General features: G+C 44.2%; 1 protein-coding gene across 1 annotated transcript in view; it reads right to left on the reverse strand.

Moving 5' to 3' along the window:
• KCNK10 (potassium two pore domain channel subfamily K member 10) overlaps positions 1–22,047 on the reverse strand; it is an 80,544-nt gene that overhangs the window by 35,510 nt on the left and 22,987 nt on the right. Inside the window, exon 3 of the mRNA XM_083448313.1 lies at positions 11,979–12,316. Within this exon, the coding sequence (XP_083304439.1) occupies positions 11,979–12,316 (338 nt within the window). The remainder of the gene's footprint in view (positions 1–11,978; positions 12,317–22,047) is intronic.

Here is a 22,047-nt window from a genome sequence, read left to right on the forward strand (position 1 = left end):
CCCTTTTCTGGTATCTCAGCGACCCATTTACAATATTAAACACCCATTTAGAAGACCCTTACTCCCAATGAAGTGTGTACAGGATTGCAAGATACTTTCTTTGAACTTTCTCTAATTTTGTGTAGGAGAAATGTTGGGGGGGGGCTTAAATGGAGGAAGATGACAAAAGGAGCCTAATTGGCTATGATTACAGACAGTGACTGATTTGTAAGTCTAAATGAAACCCCAAATTGAATGAAATGAAACCCCATTTTTCTTGCTAATAGACTCCTGGCTAATCCATAAATATTCTGTCAAACACAGAGCAGGTCACCAGCTTGAAGGTCTAAGAGAAGATGGAAAGGGGCTGCAGAATTACGATAATCAAGAAGCTTTTTAATAAAGTTATAGTCCTAGACACTGAGACTGAAAACATGTGCAGAATAAGATCAGTGATCCATTTAGCTCAGCATTTTCTACACTGACTAACACATGTTCTCAGCGATTTCAGAAAGGAGTCCTTTCCAGCCCTACCCAGAGATGTTAGGAATTGAACCTTTTGTGTGCAAAGCATGTCTTCTTCATCTTCTTCTTTGGCGATCACTCGTAGCCAAGTAAGATTGTCTTCCACAAACACAGTTTTAACAGTTGAGTCCATAAGTGACTGTGGAGGCCAATTCTGGATCCACACATCCTTCCACAGTGGGGACATAGGCAAAGCATGTACCCTACCACTGAACTATGACTCTAGGCATGGGTCCACAATTCCCGTCTACCTGCACGAACTTCCCTCAATGACCATTCCCTCAATGACCTTAGGCCCAATAGTTCTTCCTCAGGGGCAGAGGGGAGGAATCAAAGAACCAACCAGAACAAAACATGAAAAGTACCTTTGAAATTTGCACTCCATTCATTAAACTTTGGTCCCTTTTTATGGATTCCACCCCGCCCAAGTCCAGAACATGCTGGGGGAAGGGTTGACAACCTTTTTGGGTGAATGGCTGCATTTGCAAACCAGGAGGAAAGGCAGGGGGAAGGGACCCTGTGAGTACCAGGGGAGATCTCTTTAAGTGCATGTGCATCCACTGGTGACACTTTGGTAACCCTTGCTCTGGAGCAGGCTTCCTCAACCTCGGCCCTCCAGATGTTTTGAGACTACAATTCCCATAATCCTTGACCACTTGTCCTGCTAGCTAGGGATCATGGGAGTTGTAGGCCAAAAACATCTGGAGGGCCGAGGATGAGGAAGTCTGCTATGGAGCATACGTGGAAGATGAAAAAGACAAGCTCTCTTCATGCACGACCCCTGCCAAAAACAGGCAACAGACCAAGAGCTCAAATGAATGGATTCCAAAATCCATTCTACCCTTTTGAATTATTTGGTAGATCACCACTTTCCCCCGCTTTTGGGAGACTGCATTGCAACAGACATGATTTAAGTTCCTATCTTGTTCTCTGGAATCATTGTCTTCATGAAAAATAAATTAGCTCCTAGCCACACTCTGTAAGAACATCTTTAAAAGAGTGAATGAAGTGTAAACAGCACTACGGGCCTGCAGAAGGCTTGGTCAATGGCTGTCAGGTGGCATATTCATCGCACAAAGTGATATTCCCTGGTGGCCAATTAATTGCCTGAGTTACTGCCATTGGTGAGGAGGGGGGAAGGAATAGGTCATGACCCATCTCAATCCTGCATAATTTTGCCAGCTAATTTCACTGGACATCATAACTCTGTTAAACTGCGGTGTGTGTTTTTTATTTCTTTTGTGGTTGTTTTTAGTACATACTTGTAGTGATATAACTTACTGTTTTCCCAATTGCTCTTGTTTATTGTGTTTTATGGCCGACTGTAAACTAACCTGGAAAAATTTAATTGGAGGGCAGTATAAAAACACATTCAATAAAATGAAATAACGAAAGCATGAGTCTGTATGATGTGTGGTGATCTGTAAATTGCTTTCAATTCAGAAGATTCCAAATAGCCAACAGTAACCAAGAAGAGCACAGGCAGGATAAAACCGAACAGAAACAAAACTAAGAGAGTGACAGCACCTCACAGGAATGATCTACCCAAAAATGACATGTTAAAATTTTTATATTACTTCTGCAAGGAGCTTGGACTTGTGGAACTTCCATAACTGAGGGACACACTCTACATGAATACAAAGATGCAGTCCTCTTGGTTATCTTAGGCAGGGTGGAGAAATATATTTCATCCAAGGCATTTGGGGCTTGACAAGTTAAAGCCCATGGCTGCAATTGCTATCATCAGAAAGTAACAAGAAGCCAGTGTTGATTCTTGATCACTAGTACAATATGAGATCCACAGGTGTTAGACGGCAGAATTTTACATTCTACTATTACGCAAATTTATGAGGAATCCTAAAAGGCAGCCCCAGAAAAATATATTACCATGGTCTACCAGGAAATTTACAAAGGCATGGATGATTAAACTGCACAAGATTAGTTTGATATTGTCCATTTCACAGTATGTAGAATACTAGGTTATTTAAGTATCTGAATGGGGAATTAATTCATCCTATTTTGATTCACTTACTTACTTATAATTCAATAATTCTTATATCCAAAATAGCTTGTGAGAAAAATCTAGCCTCTTAAAAAACCCTATCCTGCTTTGCTGAGCGAGTATCCCAACTGTAAGATGTAAGATGTAAGTGCGGGTGGCGCTGTGGTCTAAACCACTGAGCCTCTTGGACTTGTCGATTGGAAGGTCAGCGGTTCAAATCCCTGCAATGCAGTGAGCTCTCGTTGCTCTGTCCCAGCTCCTGCCAACCTAGCAGTTCAAAAGCCCACCAGTGCAAGTAGATAAATAGGTACTGCTGCGGCAGGATGGTAAAGGGTGTTTCCGTGCGCTCTGGCTTCCATCACAGTGTTTCGTTGTGCCAGAAGCGGTTTAGTCATACTGGCCACATGACCCGGAAAGCTGTCTGTGAAGAAACACCTGCTCCCTCGGCCTGAAAGCGAGATGAGAGTCGCAACCCCATAGTTGCCTTTGACTGGACTCAACCGTCCATGGGTCCTTTACCTTTACCTTACCTGTAAGATGCTACTTTTAAGTGAGGCAAAATATTTGTGGAAATAATAGGGGCAGGGGTCCTACTTTTCGTGTAAGAAATGTGAAAAAAAATGTGAAAGAGTCTTTCTCTCCCTGCCACCAATTGCCCTACCCAAATTCTAGCAAACTAGCAAGAAATCCTGTTATAGTAAATGTGCTGTTGATTATAATTTCCAAACATTTAGTAAATGTGTAACAGGCTCTAATGCTGATCACACTCAAATTTGTAGAGTATGTTCAAAGGCTGTGCCAGCAGCAGATGGTGGTGGGGCTGCTTTGCCCACCTGACCTCCATCCGGCTGAGTCACTGCAACACACTGAGATGGAGAGGAGGTTTGCAAAGTGCAAATGCGCCATCAGGAATGCCAGATTGGCTCCACCAGTCAGTTTACACCGCACAAACTTCACTATGCCATCCGCTGTTAAGCTATGGTCTTTCTCTACCCAACCTCTTATGAATGCAAGGCAGCCCTTTTGGTAGCGGTACCTTCTATTTCAGATCACCTCTCTTCTGAATTAAAGCAGACACTGACTGGCATTCTGACAACTGCTATTTATTTATTCTCTCCAGCCCTTGCTAGACATGGATACCAGTTGTTCATAAGAGCCTGATGTGCCCGTTTTGGCATAAAGTTGACTGTTATTTCATTTATTCTGCTTATAAATATTAATGCCTTTTTGTACACCACCTTTTGGTGTTTACATGGAAGGCAATATAGAAATAGTTTAAACACAATGAACTGCGTCCCTGAAATTTGCTCTTTCGCTTTTACATTCCTAAGTCTGAAATATAATTTCTTTCACAGGTTTTTCTGTTTTGCCCAGGTGATCCACACAAACTCATACTGGGAGCCAACAGCTGTCAGTCAACACTCTGATTTTTCAGTTACTATTGTTCCTTTTTTTCTGCATTTCCTTCATTTCACAAATTGCTTTCCAGCAATGAAATCAGCAATGTGTCCATGCAGTGATTACTGCGCCACGCAAGGACCAAATGACAGCACCATGCTCCCTGTGTCGCGCAGCACAGAGCCTCAGGTGTAATTACTTTAGAAAAGAGACACTGGCGATTTCATTAGGGAGGCTAGGATCAAACTGGCCCCACCAAAGCACAAACACTCCTGGCAGAATACATTAGCATTAGACAGCTCAATCTAAAAACCAAGAGTTACTGTGAGAAGCAAATAAAGGCAAAGGATTTATAAGAAGCTTTGCCCTGAACAAAGCAGTCCACTTACTCCCCCAAAGTCCACATTTCCTAGTTGGTTTATACTAGAGATCTATATATAAACTGGCCAATCCACTCGACTGGTGCTGGAGAAGACTCTTGAGAGTCCCATGGACTGCAAGAAGATCAAACGCATCCATTCTGAAGGAAATCAGCCCTGAGTGCTCACTGGAAGGACAGATCGTGAAGCTGAGGCTCCAATACTTTGGCCACCTCATGAGAAGAAAAGACTCACTGGAAAAGACCCAGATGTTGGGAAAGATGGAGGCCACAAGGAGAAGGGGACGACAGAGGACGAGATGGTTGGACAGTGTTCTCGAAACTACCAACATGAATCTGACCAAACTGCGGGTGGCAGTGGAAGACAGAAGTGCCTGGCGTGCTCTGGTCCATGGGGTCACAAAGAGTCGGACACAACTAAACGACTAAACAACAACAACAATCCACTCGAATTAATGTGTGAAAGTACTGCCACTATAGCGCAGTTGATCTCACTGGTCTGGCGTTCCCTCAGCTTACAGAACTGCTATAATTTATGCATAAAGATGAAATTCATTTGGTTTGCTTTTTAATATGAGCCTTCCAAATTCGCAGGGAGTTCTTAGTATGGGCCCTTCTCTGATGCCTTCAGTAGGCCATCTAGACTTTTTTGGCCAGGTTTCTTAGTGAATTTTAACCTTGTGTGCGTGGACCTATTATGTTGTTATTCTGGCTTCTTAGTATGTCCTGTTTTTTAAACTGCAAATTATTTTATTATGTTTAAAACCCAACATGCTTCCATCCTGGAACCCAAGATGTAGTTCCCATGCAGTCATCCGCCCAGCCTCAGTCACTGACCATACCTGGACATACTTAGCTTCAGCAAGATGGTGGCCTTGTGTGCATTCAGACTGTACCCTGGGACTTATAATGAGGTTGGAATTGTAATCTGCCATGGCTGGGGCTGATGGGAGTAGTACTCTGGTTCTAAGTAAGGAGGCAAGCAAGTGGGGGCTGGCTGAGGGGTGCCCCATTCGCCCTAATGGAGAAGCCTCCGCTGACTGAAATCGTTCCTGCCACACACTGAATCTGTTCCATGGGAGCATTCATTTGCAGAATAAAAGGAATCAGGCACGTCAGAGTCAGAATCAGAGTCGCGAACCAAGTATCCAACAGAACAGGTCCTGATCCTAGGGCCTTCTGGTGGTTCCCTCACTGCGAGAAGTGAAGCCACAGGGAACCAGGCAGAGGGCCTTCTCAGTAGTGGCACCCCCTGTGGAACACCCTCCCTCCAGATGTCAGGGAGATAAAGAACTACACAACTTTTAGAAGACATCTGAAGGCAGCCCTGTTTAGGGAAGTTTTTAATGTTTGATGTTTTGTCACTTCTTATTCTTATTATTATTATTATTATGACCATCATCATCATCATTATTATGCCACCCAGAGTGGCTGGGGCAACCCAGACAAATGGGCAGGGTATAAATAAATTATTATTATTATTATTATTATTATTATTATTATTATTATTACATTGCAAGTAAGTCTCACTTTAATTTGAATTGTTCTTGGCTATGTGCAGCTCTGAAGGCATCTAAGGCAGCCGTGTCCAAGGAAGATGCTCCACTGGCTCCCCATCATTCTGCACACAATTTCTTTTTTTACAGGCAGGTCAACACTTGCTGCAATGCAGTAAGATCCTGTGCCAGCTGTAGGGAAGCATCATTTTTTAAAATCCACATGGAGGTATGAGAGGATAGTGCTTTAACCCTTTAGCAACAGTACTCTTTAAAAAAAGCCACCCTTCACCTTCTGACCTTCTGACCTCTTTACTTACAACCAACGCTTTGGGGGCAGTTTATGTTTAAAATATGTGCTTCTGTTGAGGTATGTTTACCCATTTCCCGGCACCTAAGCAAAAAAATCTAAGAGAAGATTTCCTTTACCGGCAAAAATCCATTCCAATACTGTGCACTTGCTGGCCGTAAGCCATTTGATACGATAAGCAGCTAAACCTATTTAATTTACTTTTCAGAAACGATTCCCGTTCGAGCCAACAAAACGCCTAAGGACAAAAGTGAATTCCCCTGAGGAGAAGCTTGCTTAGAATACCTGGCTCGTACACTGACAAAGCCGGCCCGCTCATTAGCACCGAGATCATTCATTACCTCAACTGAGGTTAAAGGAGAGGAATGAAAAGGAACAAAAATGCTCCACGCCTGGGCAAAAGCAGACCGACCAGCACACAGCACAGGAGGCAACAATCCATGACAAAAGGGAGAGAGAAAACCCAGCTGCTTCTCAGGAGAAAAAAGGGTCGGGGCAAGAGTCTCCAGCCTTTGCAGGCCCAGAACTTACCTTTCACTTAACCTTCATTGTTTGTGCGCGTGTGTGTGTCTCCCTGCATGCACATTTTCATGACATCTCCCTAACTGTTAAGTTCCACATTATAGATGAGCTTTCAGACGGCATAAAAGCCACTTCTGGAACTATAGTGGGATACAGTGCAAGCTTAGTACTCATTTCCAGAAATAATCCATAACAGGGTTAAACCACAGAGCCTAGGACTTGCCGATCAGAAGTTCGGCGGTTCAAATCCCCGCGACGGGGTGAGCTCCTGTTGCTCGGTCCCAGCTCCTATCCACCTAGCAGTTCGAAAGCACGTCAAAGTGCAAGTAGGTAAATAGGTACCGCTCCGGCAGGAAGGTAAATGGCATTTCTGTGCACTGCTCTGGTTCTCCAGAAGTGGCTTAGTCATGCTGGCCACATGACCCAGAAGCTGTACGCCGGCTCCCTCGGCCAATAAAGCAAGATGAGTGCCGCAACCCCAGAGTCGGCCACAACTGGACCTAATGGTCAGGGGTCCCTTTACCTTTTAACAGCTGGAGAAACATAATGAAAATGGAATGAAGCAACATGTCAATGCAGCCTGTGTCTTATCCCTTTCTCTTCCTCAACTGCTCTTCTCCCACCTCTTCTCTCTTTCTCTGTCTCGGTTTCTCTCTCCCCCTCCCCCCATCTTTCATTATTTCCACTTATATTTCTTGCTTTCTCTCTTTCTGAAAAATTACGTTGGTGCAATTGATGGAGGTCAACTTAAAGTAAGGTGTTGTGCAGTTTGGACTTACAACCCACCAGCAGAACATCAGTGACAAACCCCTGGAACACACACTCCACTTCTGCATTAGCAGCATTCGCAGGTCATGGAAACCCAAGGCAAATGGTTTAACATGAACCCGTAGGTGGCTTTTCTGCTTTGCTCTTCCCCTAGCACAAGAGGGGTGTCAATTTATATTTTATCAGGTAACTTCATTTCTTTCTTTATTACATTTCTAGCCTACCTTTTCTCCAAGGAGCTCCTCCCCATTTTATCCTCAAAACAACCCTCTATGGCAGGCTAGGCTGAGAGACTGTGACTGGCCCAAGGAGAACACAAATGGGGGAGATTCAAGCATGGGGGGGGCATAAGAAAAGGATGGGGAGCCCACTAATGCTCAACTCGAAAACTGGCTTTTTTTATATATACAGTGGTACCTCGGGTTAAGAACTTAATTCGTACCGGAGGTCCGTACTTAACCTGAAACTGTTCTTAACCTGAAGCACCACTTTAGCTAATGGGTCCTCCTGCTGCTGCCATGCCGCTGGAGCACGATTTCTGTTCTCATTCTGAGGTAAAGTTCTTAACCCGAGGTACTCTTTCTGGGTTAGCGGAGTCTGTAACCTTAAGCATCTGTGACCTGAAGCGTCTGTAACCCGAGGTACCACTGTATTCTACAGGCTTCTGAACTCCCAAAATGCTCTAAAAATGGCCAGTTGGCAACCATAATGGCTTGATGACCTACTTTGCACAAGCAAAGCCAGAACTGACCTTTCAGGGAATAAATATTTCATTGAGAATGGACAGAACTGCCGGGTTTCATGCCACTGACTTTTGGCAGAGAGCAGAATGTCTTCCCCCCTCTCCTACACAACTCGGGAATGGATTGGAATGGCCCTGATCCAGCGAGGGGAAGGTAATAAAAACACCATTGCATTAGAGACATATGTGTGCGCGCGCGCTCACTGAGTTGTGAGGCATGGCGACTCAAACTTCCTCATAAGGAAGCTGTGCCTGGAGGGAGAACTGTGAGGGGAGAGATGCTCTCTTCCACCTGCCTTACTCCAACCTCTAGTCTCTGCTTCTCAATTTCTATTGCATTATTTTATGTACTGTGGCTTGCAGTTGTTTTATTGATTATAGTTTAGAAATTATTTATCGTAACTGTTAAGGGTGAATTTCTGTTTAACTTTTATATGCTGATATTATTCTTTTATACGATTCTAATGATTGCTGAATGTTACTTTTTTGATGTAGTTGCTTATTTTAAAGTTAGGTTTTATTATCACATTTTTGTATTGCATTCGATTGTTATAAGATGTACATTTTTTGTTTCTTCAGCTTATAAACCACCTTAAGTATTGTAAGATAGAAAGACAGTATACAAATTAAAAATGATGATGATGAAACTAAATCATTCCTTTCACTACAGTCAGGTTAAGTTAGGCTGAGAGGCAATGATTAGCGCAAGGTCATCCAGTGAGCTTCATAGTTGAGCAGAGACATAAACCCAGGTCGCTCTGGTCCAAGTGCAAGCCTCCATCCACTACTATGACACACTGTTGTGTGATAAAATGGGGAAGAAGAGAGCCCTGTGTGCTACCTTGAGCTCCTTGGAGGAAAGGTGGGGTAAAAATGTAATAAATAAGTGCATAGTGGGGCACTGAACCCATCCATAGCCTACCTTACCTCAAAGTTTATTTTATTTGTACAAAGGTGTCTTAAAATTAAAAGAGCTCAAGTTCCTAGAGTGTTATAACAATCCCCCTTCACAGGGTTTTTTGGGAACTGTAGTCCTGTGAGGGGAATGGGAGCCTCCTAATAACTCTCAGCACTACGTGACTACAGCTCCCATAATTTTTTGGGAGTGGGGAAGCCATAGTGCTTTAAATGTTTTGTATGAATGTAGCCTGAGCCAGAGATCACAGTCCACATGCTAGTAGGGAGAAGTAAAACGAACATAATCTGCTCATGCAGGATAAAGCATGCATACTGCAACATGCAAAAGAGGTCAGTGAATTTCCAAAATCTTCATTTTCTTTGAAATTCAACTAAAACCCCCTCTAATTTCTAATTAACAACCCCTTGTTTTGATCAAGCACGCTATCAAGAATACCTCTTTCATACAACTATACAGGACTAATGAGCAGTCCTGCAGCCAGTTCCTTGATGTCTGTAAAAAGAAATATCGCTATGAATGAAAGCGCCACATTAAAAGCAACAATACCAAGTCCTTTGTTTTCCCCCCACACAACACAAACAGCATGAGCAGCAACAGAGCCGCCTCCCACCCCCCGCCTGCCCCACGTTTACTGACAGGAAAGAAAACCCATTAAACTGTACAGACAAGAATCAGGTCTCCAAGGCCACTCATATACTCTGGACCCCTGCTTAGTTTGACAAAGAAAGGCTCTGGAAATAAAGTCACCTTTCAACCGAGACCTGCAGCAAGATGAAATCTATTTCATACAGACCAACACACAGCTGTCGGGTGATAACAGTTTGTGATCGCTACCCCATGCATTGAATTCAGATGGAGGGATTAGACTGGAAACCTCCACCTATTATCATTGGTTGGTCTCTGTGTGGGGTTTTTAAATCCCTGTTTGAAGTCACCTTAAAGGCTGACTTCTGATGCAAGAATGCACGCTGTTTCAGGATCCTTGCAAATGAAGTCACATACAAAGTTGATAGGACAGCTGCTCCAAAGCTTATATATGGCAGAAGTGTGTTTTTTGGTTGGGATTTTATTAATTGCTGGCCATCCTGTCAACCCATTTCCTGCTCTCTTTGGCTTCAAACCTGCCGGCTTGCAAGACAGCCAACTTGTACTGCCAAGAGGTTTATTGGTTTAAGTACAACTTCACACTTTATTGGTGTTGTGCTTTAATCTGTGTGCTTGCCAGTTCTAGAATGCTCTTCCTTAGCCAAGTGGATCTGGCTATGGATGCTCAGCCGATCAGCTGCTGTCTCCAACAACCTGCCCCAACTTTGCTGGCTTGCAAAACATCTGGCTGGGGGGGGGGTCCCTTTCCTTCCTAACCCATTAACATTCTTCCTTAACCGTGAGTAGTCAGAGACCACGGAGGCGGTGCTGAATTCCTCCTACTAATAAAAACAGAGTCAACTGGATGTCATTGTTGTTCATGTTCATATGCTGGCCTTCCTCCCAAACACGCAAACAACAAAACGGCTAAAAGCAATGTCAATACAGATGCAAACTAGGCAAGATCTCTGCATAAAAGGCTTATTGGGAGAGGAAGGTCTTCAGCAGAAAAAAAAGACAGCAGAGACTAATTCCTGTCTAAGGAATTCCAAAATGTAGCTGCCACAGCACTAAAGGCCATGTCTTTTGTATTTCTTCTTTCTAATCCCATGTGTTCCCTAAAGCAAGGATGGGCCTGTGAGTCGTCAGTCTGGGGCCAGATGAAACCCATGGAGGACTCCTCTCCTTGCCTCTTCCCCACCACACGTCACTTGGCATGAATAGAAGGGGAGGGCTGAAGCTGGGGAGGGAAAGGCAGTGGAAGCTGGTTCCTTAGGGCAAATGAGGAACTGCACCACCAACCTCATCCTGTTCCCAGCCAGCCCCCACCTGGCTCCCTTCTTACTTACAACCAGTCCAGAAGGTACCATGGCCTGTAAGCTTCCTTCTCCTTGGTTTCACGGTTGCCTTTGTGGAACTCAACAAGGAGGAGGATGGGGACGAAGATGAACTAATTGGCTCTGTCTGTTAACATCTCTGGCGCCACCTACTGTTGGCCTCCCTGCCCTAACAGGCTCACCACTGGGGAAATATAACTCCACCTCCTTATGTGCTAGACCACCCCAACAAAATCAGCTGCCTGCACCACAATTAGGCTTAGGGGAAAAGGTTGTTTCAAGTGCACTTGCTGTGTGGTGGAGAGGTGCTCTTTGCATCTGGGGAGGACTGCTGGGAAAGGTGTGTATGTGTATGAGAGAGAGTGAGAGAGCGCCCTTGATGGGGGCTCTGGCCACACCCAATTTTGCTTTGGTTCTGCCTACCACTGCCCACCAAGGCTAGCCATGAGGGAGTGTGGCCCTCATCCTGCAAAAAACTTCCTACTCTTCTAAAAGGTCAATGAGCAATATATTACTGCCGTGTTACAATAGTGCATTCAGAGAGCCCGTATGGTACAGTGCTCAGAGTGTTAGACTATGACTTGGGTTGCCAGGGTTCGAATCCCCACTCAGCCATGAAGCTCACTGGGCGACTTTGGGCCTGTCACCATCTCTCAGCCTAACCTACCTGACAGATTGTTGTGAAGATAAAAATGGGGGGGGAGAGCCATGTATACTATCTTGAACTCCTCACACCTCAAGTAAAACCACACTTTGAGCATGACACATTCTCATTAACCATAATTTTAACAAGCCACAGTTTTCGGCTTCAGGCATGACAGAAACCCGCACTTCACCTAAAACCAAAGGCAGATGCTTTTGATTTCATTCCCATGATCTTAAAACTGAAGAAAATGGGGGGGAGGAGCACCCAAGCCCGATGCTTGCCATAGTTCATTTACATCATTTCCCATAACTTCAAATCTAGAACGCAGTGTCAGTGAGTTTCATTAGTATGTTCCTTCTAGTTTTCTCACCTTAATCAATTCCTCCAACTCCTGTTGAGATACGCATTTGTTCTCCAGAAGGAAATCTGCCTTGTCGTTGGCTGTTCTGTCCTTCTGCCTGCTTTCTTCTGGCTGCTCCAGGGCACGAAACACAAGTCCCCCGGTGACCAGGTAGGCCACAACCACAAAGAAGATGGCCACCACCGTTTTCCACTTCATGACTGTCTGCAAACCCTGTGATGGGGCTTCCATGCTGGCGATCACAGTTGTCCGGGGGGAGGAAATAGAGAGTCGTGGCCCCGGATTGTGTGTCTTGGTTTTATTGCTTTCAGGTTCACACGCCAAGGGAACAGCTGCTGGAACAGTCACTAAAACAAAACAAAAAAGCAAATGAGGTTAAAACCTCTGCTTGATAACAAGAGTTTTGGTTTTCTTTTAGATTTACAGTTTTGAGGCCCTCCTGACTGCATTGCGACCTATCAAAACTTCAGCTGGCTGGGATTCAGAGGGGACCCTACTTTGTTGCAGCACCCATTCTATGGATTGAGTTCCCTATGGAGATCAGGCAAGCACCAACAATGGAATGTTTTCACAGATTTAAAGATCTTTCTGTTTACCTTGGAATTTCCTTGCTGTTGATAATGAATTCTGGCTGCTGCAGTTGCTGGAATTGTTGATATTTGTTTTAATGGCTTTTATGCCTACAGTGAACCATTTTTGGGATTCATAAATGAAAAGTGGTATATAAGTTTTTTAAACAAGCAAATAAATAAAATTATTATAACCAGGATATTGTGCAACCTGAAACGGAGAAACAAATGGCACCACTGTCCCCCACAACAAAGTCAAGGCACAAAGCACTTATCCAATATTAGTCCTATTCAGAGCAGACCCATTAAAATGAATGGACATTACTAATTTGGCTCCATTAGTTTCAATGGGTTGATTACAATCTATAATACCTCAAACTGGTCAAGCCATTCTGGTACCTAAAGCAGAAAATCCCACAAGCATATCTCCTGCTCCCTGGCACAAAGAATACACTAATGATTTCCATGATTTTTCTGTGTATAAGACGCCCCCATGTATTTTGGGGGATTCCAAATTAAGAAATCACCCCTCAGCACTACCCGTGTATAAGACGAGCCCCAATTTTAAACCTAATTTTTTGGTTAAAAAACCTAGTCTTGTTCAGAGGAAAAATATGGTAGTTTATTTGTTTATGTGTGTGTGTTTGGGAGCATTTATACCCTGCCTACTAACTGAAGTCTATAAATAAGTTGCTGTCTTTTCATGGCAATCAAAATCAGCTGCCTGAGGTGACTGCCTCACTCTGCCTAATAGGGCCAGCCCTGGTATGGATTAAAACCCTATAACAATGATCCTAGACTTCTGCCCAGTAACTGCTGTTTTTAAAAGTGGAACTTGGCATGAATTTTTATTATGCTTTTTATGAGCTTAAGACGACTTGCTGTTCTATATTCCTACAACACCAGATCTTGCCATCAAGCATTCCCATCCCTTTCTGTCCACTTGACACACATGGAGCTATCCAAGGTGCTGAACTGCAATCTATACCTTGCCCTTGCCTTGCAGTGATTGCCTAAACTGGAACTCTGATCTTAGATCACGACTCTGCTACTGATGAGGCCGTCCCTCAAAACAGAACATAGTGGCATACGTTTTTTGAGGTTCATTTCATCAGATGTACAAAGCGTTGTTCCAAGTTAGCAGGCAAATACATGCACATGGTGAGGGGTTGGGGTCATAAGAAGCAAGGTCAGAGGGAAATGAAATGCTAAGGAACAAAACAAAAAAATACCTTGTGACCAATATGATCAAGTTTAAGGCTGCAATCCTGTACACACTTACCTAAGAGTAAGCCCTATTGAACTAAATGAGACTTACATCTGAGTAGACAAGTATAAGAATGCAGTGTGCTATTACAGTGACTGTTCACAAGTGTTAACAGGGGTCAGCAAACTTTTCCAGCAGGGGGCCAGTCCACTGTCCCTCAGACCTGGTGGGGGGCCGGACTATTTTTTTTGGGGGGGGTGAATGAATTCCTATGCCCCACAAATAACCCAGAGATGCATTTTAAATAAAAGGACAAATTCTACTCATGTAAAAACACACTGATTCCCGGACCATCAGGTGGATTGAAAAGGTGATTGGGCCGGATCCGGCCCCCAGGGCCTTAGTTTGCCTACCCATGGTTAACAATAACACAAACATCCTGGCATTAGCAAGCTCAATTATACAGGTAAAGGTAAAGGTAAAGGTACCCCTGCCCGTACGGGCCAGTCTTGCCAGACTCTAGGGTTGTGCGCTCATCTCACTCTAGAGGCCGGGAGCCAGCGCTGTCCGCAGACACTTCCGGGTCACGTGGCCAGCGTGACAAGCTGCATCTGGTGACCCAGCGCAGCACACGGAACGCTGTTTACCTTCCCGCTACCATATACAGGTAGATGGTTAAAATAAGGGTCAAACTGCAAGCAACTTTTATAAAAGGGGAAATTGAACTGGAAAAGTGGCACCCTGAACTGTTTCTTCATTAAAATCCCACCACATACACCAAGGAAATCAGCCCTGCTTGGAAGGTGGTAGGGATATAGATACCATGAGTCACATTGTCTTTCACACAGATTATGAGATTATTAACTCGTTAATATTTAGCAGAATAATGATGCAGAGGGCCAGGAGGGCCATAATAAGTTTACTATCAGAGGCTTGGAATAAGAGTCTGTGATCTGGGGCCAAAACTTCCTAAGCAACTCTTGTTCCACCCTTGTAGTTTAATGGCGGGAAGTGAGGGAGCGGTGAATTAGTTCAAGTATCTGTCATAAACGCACTAAAGCCTCAGGCAAGCAGCTATTCTCTCAACCCTCAAAGCTAAAATACTTACCTACCCTGCAGAAGTGTTATAAGAATTGCTGCGATAACACATGCAATAGTCTTTCTGTATTTGTATTAATATTTTAACAAAGTTTTCCTCAGAGTAGAGCCGTTGAACTGAATGGCTCTAACTTAGTCAGGCTCATTAATTTCAATGAGGCTACTATGAGGAAGACATAGTTGAATTGCACCCGTTATTATTATTTCTCAATCGGTAAGCAGGAGAACTAAATAATTACTCAGTTTAGATGTATAAAGCCAGGAATCCTGCAAATGTTACCTCTGCCTATTTTTCTGATTTTCAGAACAATGCATAAAGATGTACAGAGTGTTCAAAAGGTCACTCTACACCTATGGACATTTACTTACAGTATAGTGTAGAGTGACTTTTTGAACACCCTGTACACATAGGACCATGCAACAGGAATGAATCTCTTGGCAGAACCAATCTCTTGGCGAACAGGAGTGGTGCCATTCACTTCAATGGGAGTTGGGTTGCATCAAGAACACTCACAGGTGTTTCTCATTCACATCAGTATGTCGGGATTGAGGCGCCGACCTGAAGTCATTAGTAACTGTGTTTGATCATTTATAAATTGCACAGTCTCCAGAAGGATCATATTATTTCAAGACTTTGAGAGAAATGGTGTCAAAAGTCAAAGGTTAATCTGCACATGTTAGACAGCATTTCCGATAAATGGTGTATTAGAATTCCCTGAAGTGTGACATCATCTTTCAGAGAACCTGCCTTAATGCCTCCCAGGAAAGCAAAGGGGTTATTTTTGCCTTTTCTCTTTGCATCTTATAAAAGGAGCAGTGTGGTCAGGTATTCTATTTATACAGTTCTGTCTCCTTTGAAAATAAATTCCTATTCACTGCAAGTTTGGGTGAACTATCATAACAAACATTGTATGTTATGTGCCCTAGCCCAACTATACCCAGGGTAGTGTTACACGTTTCATCAGCCCCAGCCAGCTTGGTCAGAGATGATAGGGGTTATAGTCTAAAACCTTTGGAGGATATCATCATGTCAGCTTCCCATTGCCCTTTGCGCCTTCTAACCAAGCACATTTTATTGAGAGCCAGTGTGGTGTAGTGGTTGAGAGCGGTAGTCTCATAATCTGGGGAACCGGGTTCGCATCTCCGCTCCTCCTCATGCAGCTGCTGGGTGACCTTGGGCTAGTCACACTTCTCTCAAGTCTCTCAGCCCCACTCTCCCCACAGAGTGTTTGTTGTGGGGGAGGAAGGGAAAGGAGAATGTTAGCCGCTTTGAGACTCCTGAAAGGGAGTGAAAGGCGGGATATCAAATCCAAACTCTTCTTCCTCTTCTTCTTCAAAACTCTAGGATGTGTGGGGTGGGTGTAGTGGTTAGAGTGCTGTAGAAAATCCAGGAAACCAGAGTTCAAATCCTCACTTAGCCATGAAGCTCACAGGGTAACCTTGAGCCAGTCACAGTCTCACAGTCCAACCTACCTCACAAGGTTGTTTTGAGGATAAAATGGGGGGGGGGACTGTGTGCAACACTTCATGCTCCTTCAAGAAAAAGTGGGGTATAAATGCAGATATCAATCACCAAGTTTATAGGAAGCAAGGCAGAAAGATCCTGAAAACTTTTCAATGTACAATTAATAATGCAAAATGCAATCCATTCACAAAGGCTGTTAAACTCTGAAAAATGATTAAAAGCGTCAATAAATTTACTAAGCTATTCCCATAACCTGATCCTAATAGCAATCAACTTCACTGGCATTTGATAATTTTGGGTACAATCTAGCTACCAGCACCAGCAAAAATTGACATTTTGAGCACTACACCTACACTGATGCTAGCGAGAGTTTTAAATATGCACACACCATTTTTAGTCGGCTCTAGTCAAAGTGTGGGCCTAAATGGTAAATAGAATAGCTGAACAAATTGGAGGAGGGGGGCTGTCCTGGGGCTTGCAAGGCTGCAGCAACGCCTCTTTTCCCTTAAATTATAATGATTTCTTCTTAACTTTCTTTTGAACCCTTACCCTAGAGCCTCAGCTGCATGGGGCTTCTTGCTGCCATGCTTTGCTTTGGCTGCACATACAGCAACTTGGACCCAGGAGTGATGATGACATTCCATAGCTTTGGGGAGGAACTGAACAGAAACAAAAAAACCATGGCTGCCACCAGGAAAGTTAGGAAGCTGACCAAGTTGGACCCTCTAGCACAGAACTGTCTACACCAGGCATGGCCAAACTTGGCTCTCCAGCTGTTCTGGGACTACAACTCCCATCATCCCTAGCTAACAGGACCAGTGGTCAGGGATGATGGGAATTGTAGTCCCAAAACAGATGGAGGACCAAGTTTGGCCATGCCTGGTCTACACTGAGCAAAAGTGGCTTTCAGGGTTTCAGGCTGGGTTCTCTCCCACCCCTAACTAAATCAGTGTCAGAAACTCAGATATATAAGCTAGGTGCCAATTGGCTCCTTAAACGAATGTTACAGTCATGAAAATGGAATGTCTAGTTGTCAATTTGGGGCAAGACGGCTCTAATGACTTATTTTTCAAACGATGGACTGCCTGTGATTGATTCTTAGTTAAACATCTGGCTAGTTCATATGACAACCTTGAGCTAGATTAAGAGCTTTGAGAACTTAAAAAAGAAAAGTCACTTGATCCAGGGACAGTCCACATATATATTGGCCTATTCTGACCTCTTTTTCTTAATGGTGACTGCATTCTGATGGTACAGATAAAATATAACTGATAGAATTCTACAGGATGGAGTATCAGTGTGTGAAACCAGCCCAGATCCAATGATCCCCAGGCACGCACCTCTGGATGGTGGAGATGTCATGTGCCAGCCTGGCGCCCAGGCATCTTCACCTGGTCACAAGTGGTTGAAAGCCAGGTGCAAAATGCACCTGGCGCCTGGCTAATTTCAAACACTGCTGGAGATACTAGAGATTGAACCTGCATGCATGCCAAGCAGATGTGCTACAATGGCCCTTCCTACATCCACCAGCCGAAGCCACTTCCTCATCCCTGCATCAAAACATCTGAAAAGGGCTACCACAAATAATATGCCTGCTTCCAACCTACATTCAAACTGTCTAGAGCCTTCAAGAGGCATCTTCAGAGTCTGCTTTCCCTAGCATGACACGTTTTCTTGTGCCTGTTTGTTAACTTGTCACGAAAGAGGTTTTAATCTCTCTCATTAAAAGCAATGACAAATCTCAGTTTATGCAACATGCACATTAAATTGGCAGATCCTTGTGCCTCATAGGGGACTTGCCAGTGTTGTGACACAGCCCTTTCCCCCGCGAGATGGTGCCATTTGGGAAAGGTATGTTCCTGTTTGTTTGGAGAGGGCACAGTATAGAAACATTAAGGAACCATTAACAAGCTGCCTTAAATGTCAGCATTTGCTTCTTTATACGTCCAGCTCATTCTAGTTTTAATATTTACGAATGGATTCTTAGCACAAAGTCACCCAAGGCGATGAATAATAAAGAAGGTAAAATAATGCAGTCATAAAAGCAATCACATTTAAAAATGTACTTCACACACACATACAAGATGGTACTAAAAACACTACCACAGAAATTGCAATGTCTGCATCAATTAAAGACCACTAAATGCTGGAGTCAGTGAATGGTCAGAGAGCATCTGAAAGCTACACCATTACGGAAGATAAGCAGTTCTGGATCTGTGGACTGGCAACATCTGGAAACGTCATATAAGGATAAGATATTGGGTAAAGGTAAAGGGACCCCTGACCATTAGGTCCAGTCGTGGCCGACTCTGGGGTTGTGGCGCTCATCTCGCTTTATTGGCCGAGGGAGCTGGCGTACAGCTTCCAGGTCATGTGGCCAGCATGACTAAGCTGCTTCTGGCGAACAAGAGCAGCACACGGAAACGGCGTTTATCTTCCTGCCGGAGTGGTACCTATTTATCTACTTGCACTTTGACGTGCTTTCAAACTGCTAGGTTGGCAGGAGCTGGGACCGAGCAACGGGAGCTCACCCCGTTGCAGGGATTCGAACTGCCGACCTTCCGATCAGCAAGTCCTAGGCTCTGTGGTTTAACCCACAGCGTCACCCACGTCCTTATGTTGGGTGGTGACCAACTAATGTGTCTTGTCAGCACAAGCATTTAAACATTTGCAATGGAAGTTTCTCCTCCTCTCCTCCCTGCCCGTGCCCCCTAAATCTGTACAAGAGGTTCTTCTAATATGCCAGAGCAGATTTGGGGAAGGCGCAGGGGGAGGAGCGTGAAGGAAAGTTAAGCTGTGCTAGCATAAATCCTTTCACTGATGGTATGTGTTGGCTGGATACTTACGTAATAAATATTATTTCAAAATCCCAAATTCTAGTAGTATAAGCTAGTGGCACAACTGCAGCTTCCATGCCCACATGCAGAAATCACTTTACACCAGGAATCGAGAACTTGTCATCCTCCAGACATTGCTGGACTCCAGCTCCCATCAGTCCCAGGCAGCTTGGCCAATGGTCCTGAAAGAGGACAGCTGTATTCCAGCAACATCTGGCAAGTCAAAGGTTCCCCATCCCTGATTTACACCACAGTCCTCTCCAAGAGTTACAAGCAGCAACATTTGTAGAAAAGGGCTCTAGGGTTGTACCAAAAGAATAAGTCTTCACTACATTCTATCATTCAAATAAGCAGGGGGTGCATGTAAACTGAATAACACCTTACTACTTCATCCAAAGGAAAGGGGAGATCATTTACTGTAACATTGGATAATAAAAGCTGCATTCAATATTTTCAGCACCAAAATAAGTTCAAAGATAGTCATACAATAATAGAATTATAGAGCTGGAAGGCTTTGCACGCTTGTAGTATGCCCCACTAAATACAGTGGGACTTACTTCTGAGCAGCAGACATCAGCAACCTTGCAAGCTATCTTTCCATTATCTGTGGGCTGCGGTGATTTCACAGGAATATAAATGTTTACATATAAAGATGATATACCTCTGACAAGTTAACAGCTATATTATGAAAATTGGGCACTAAAAATGTATCCGTTACATATTGTCTGAGGGGAATGGGTGAGAGGTGTCATACAATTGGAAGAGGACCAGATGGTCTAAATGTCAGTCCAGCTCTAATTCAATTTATGCCATCCTTTTAGGTACCTAATTTAATCTGAAGGTAACATGAACTCCAGTTTTAACCTTCCATAGGAGCAGCTCCTAACAAGACCTAACCTCTTCCAAATATCCTTTGTTATGAGTCTACAATTATGCATCAGTACACAGCTGTGGTAACTCACACTCTGCCTGCTGCTTTCATCCTACTCACCAGATGAGGCATGCAAAATATATCCAGGAATTCTTTTCTTTGAAATGCTCAATTGTTGATAGCGAAGAAAAAGGTGGTTGGCTACATTAATAAACACCGAAAGGTACTAATCTATTGAAATCTTTACTGTCAGTCAGTTAGGGCTAGCTACTTGCTCTTCAATTCACAGGGCATAGAATGACAACATGAAGGGCAATGCACATTTCTTTTCTTTTCTTGCTCAATTTGCTTTATGTTGACAAATTGAACCTGCCGCACGCCACTTCAGCAGTGGCTTCCACAGGCATGCTCTGCAGTTGTGAAACAGGATTCAGCAGAATTGTTCCTCATTAACCTAGAATAAGCTCTCCGGGAAAAAGAAAGAACAGAGCAGAATAGCCATGTGAACTGCTCCCCTGCTTAGTCAGCGGTAGCCAGCACAATGCTTTCCAGATATTGTAGGACCACAAGTGCCAGGAGTCCTGGCCACCATGGTCAGTGATCAGGGTGGATGGGAGTTGGCTACCCTTGCCCTTAGTCAACAGCTGGGACTGTCAGGGTAAAAAAAACAGGAGCTCCTGGCTCTGTGCATAGCTGTCATGTGTGGTGAATATAAGGGGAACAAGTTGAAGCATCATTGTTGATGAGGGGTAGCTCTTAGCTTGTTTTCAGGCTCTGCCCCACTAACTAAACTCCTTGCTCTCAGCTCCTGACTCTAACCTCACAGCTGCCCATGGCTCAGATCTGACAGTTTAAAAAAAGGCAATTAATTACTCAAAGGAGTGGGTTCCCCTCTGTTCCCCCCCATCCCCACAACACACACACACACCCTTTCAACTTCAAGCTTACTATTGACTTCTCCAGAGTCAATAATTTCTCACAAGGAGCCTGAATTTAGGTGTTGTGATCAGTGTATATCAGGCATCCCCAAACTCGGCCCTCCAGATGTTTTGGGACTACAGTTCCCATCATCCCTGACCACTGGTCCTGTTAGCTAGGGATGGTGGGAGTTGTAGTCCCAAAACATCTGGAGGGCTGAGTTTGGGGATGCCTGGTGTATCTTATGCACACTGGAACAAACCAGTACGACTTTTGTGAATACCCACTGAAGTCAACCCATTGAAGGAAACTACAGGCTTGACCAGAGCCTATGGTTTGCTGTCTTCTGGCCCATGTTGTGCTCTGTGCCAGCCTTTGCTAACCTGGTGCCCTCCAGTTGTTTTTGGACCACAAAAACTGGGGCCAAAAATACCTGGAGAGCACCAGGTTGGTGGAGGCTATTCTATGCAGGGCCTCCTTGATAGACCCAGTCATAAAGAGGAAGCCAATGCCAGAACAGTAATGCCCATCCATGCCAACAGATGCTACCTCCCAGGGGAAATTCATATGAGCCCGGTGGCATATTTATTGCTCACTGTGTTCCTGTAAATTGACACTGGGGCAACAGTGCCTGCTAGCATGGCGAACCCAAGAAGCAAGGAGAGTATTTTAGAGCATCTGAACAGGACCTTGCTGTTCTAAGACGTAAAGAAAGAATGGCTTGCCAAACCAGAAGAGGCGTCCGCCAAAGGTCCAGGAATAGAAATTTATTCCAATGAACTGTGGAGATTAAGAAAGTGAGCAATGGCACACTCCAACAGAAAACAACCTTACTGCACAACCCTGATCCATAGTGACCCCAAGCGTCCTCTAGCCCAACGCCCTGCAATGCAGGAATCTAAACTAAAGCATCCATGACAGAAGAAGAAGAAGAAGAGTTTGAATTTGATATCCCGCCTTTCACTCCCCTTCAGGAGTCTCAAAGCGGCTAACATTCTCCTTTCCCTTCCTCCCCCACAACAAACACTCTGTGAGGTGAGTGGGGCTGAGAGACTTCAGAGAAGTGTGACTGGCCCAAGGTCACCCAGCAGCTGCATGTGGAGGAGCGGAGAC

This window comes from Podarcis tiliguerta, assembly GCF_965153285.1.
Source record: "Podarcis tiliguerta genome assembly, chromosome: 1".
Taxonomy (NCBI): Eukaryota; Metazoa; Chordata; class Lepidosauria; order Squamata; family Lacertidae; genus Podarcis; species Podarcis tiliguerta.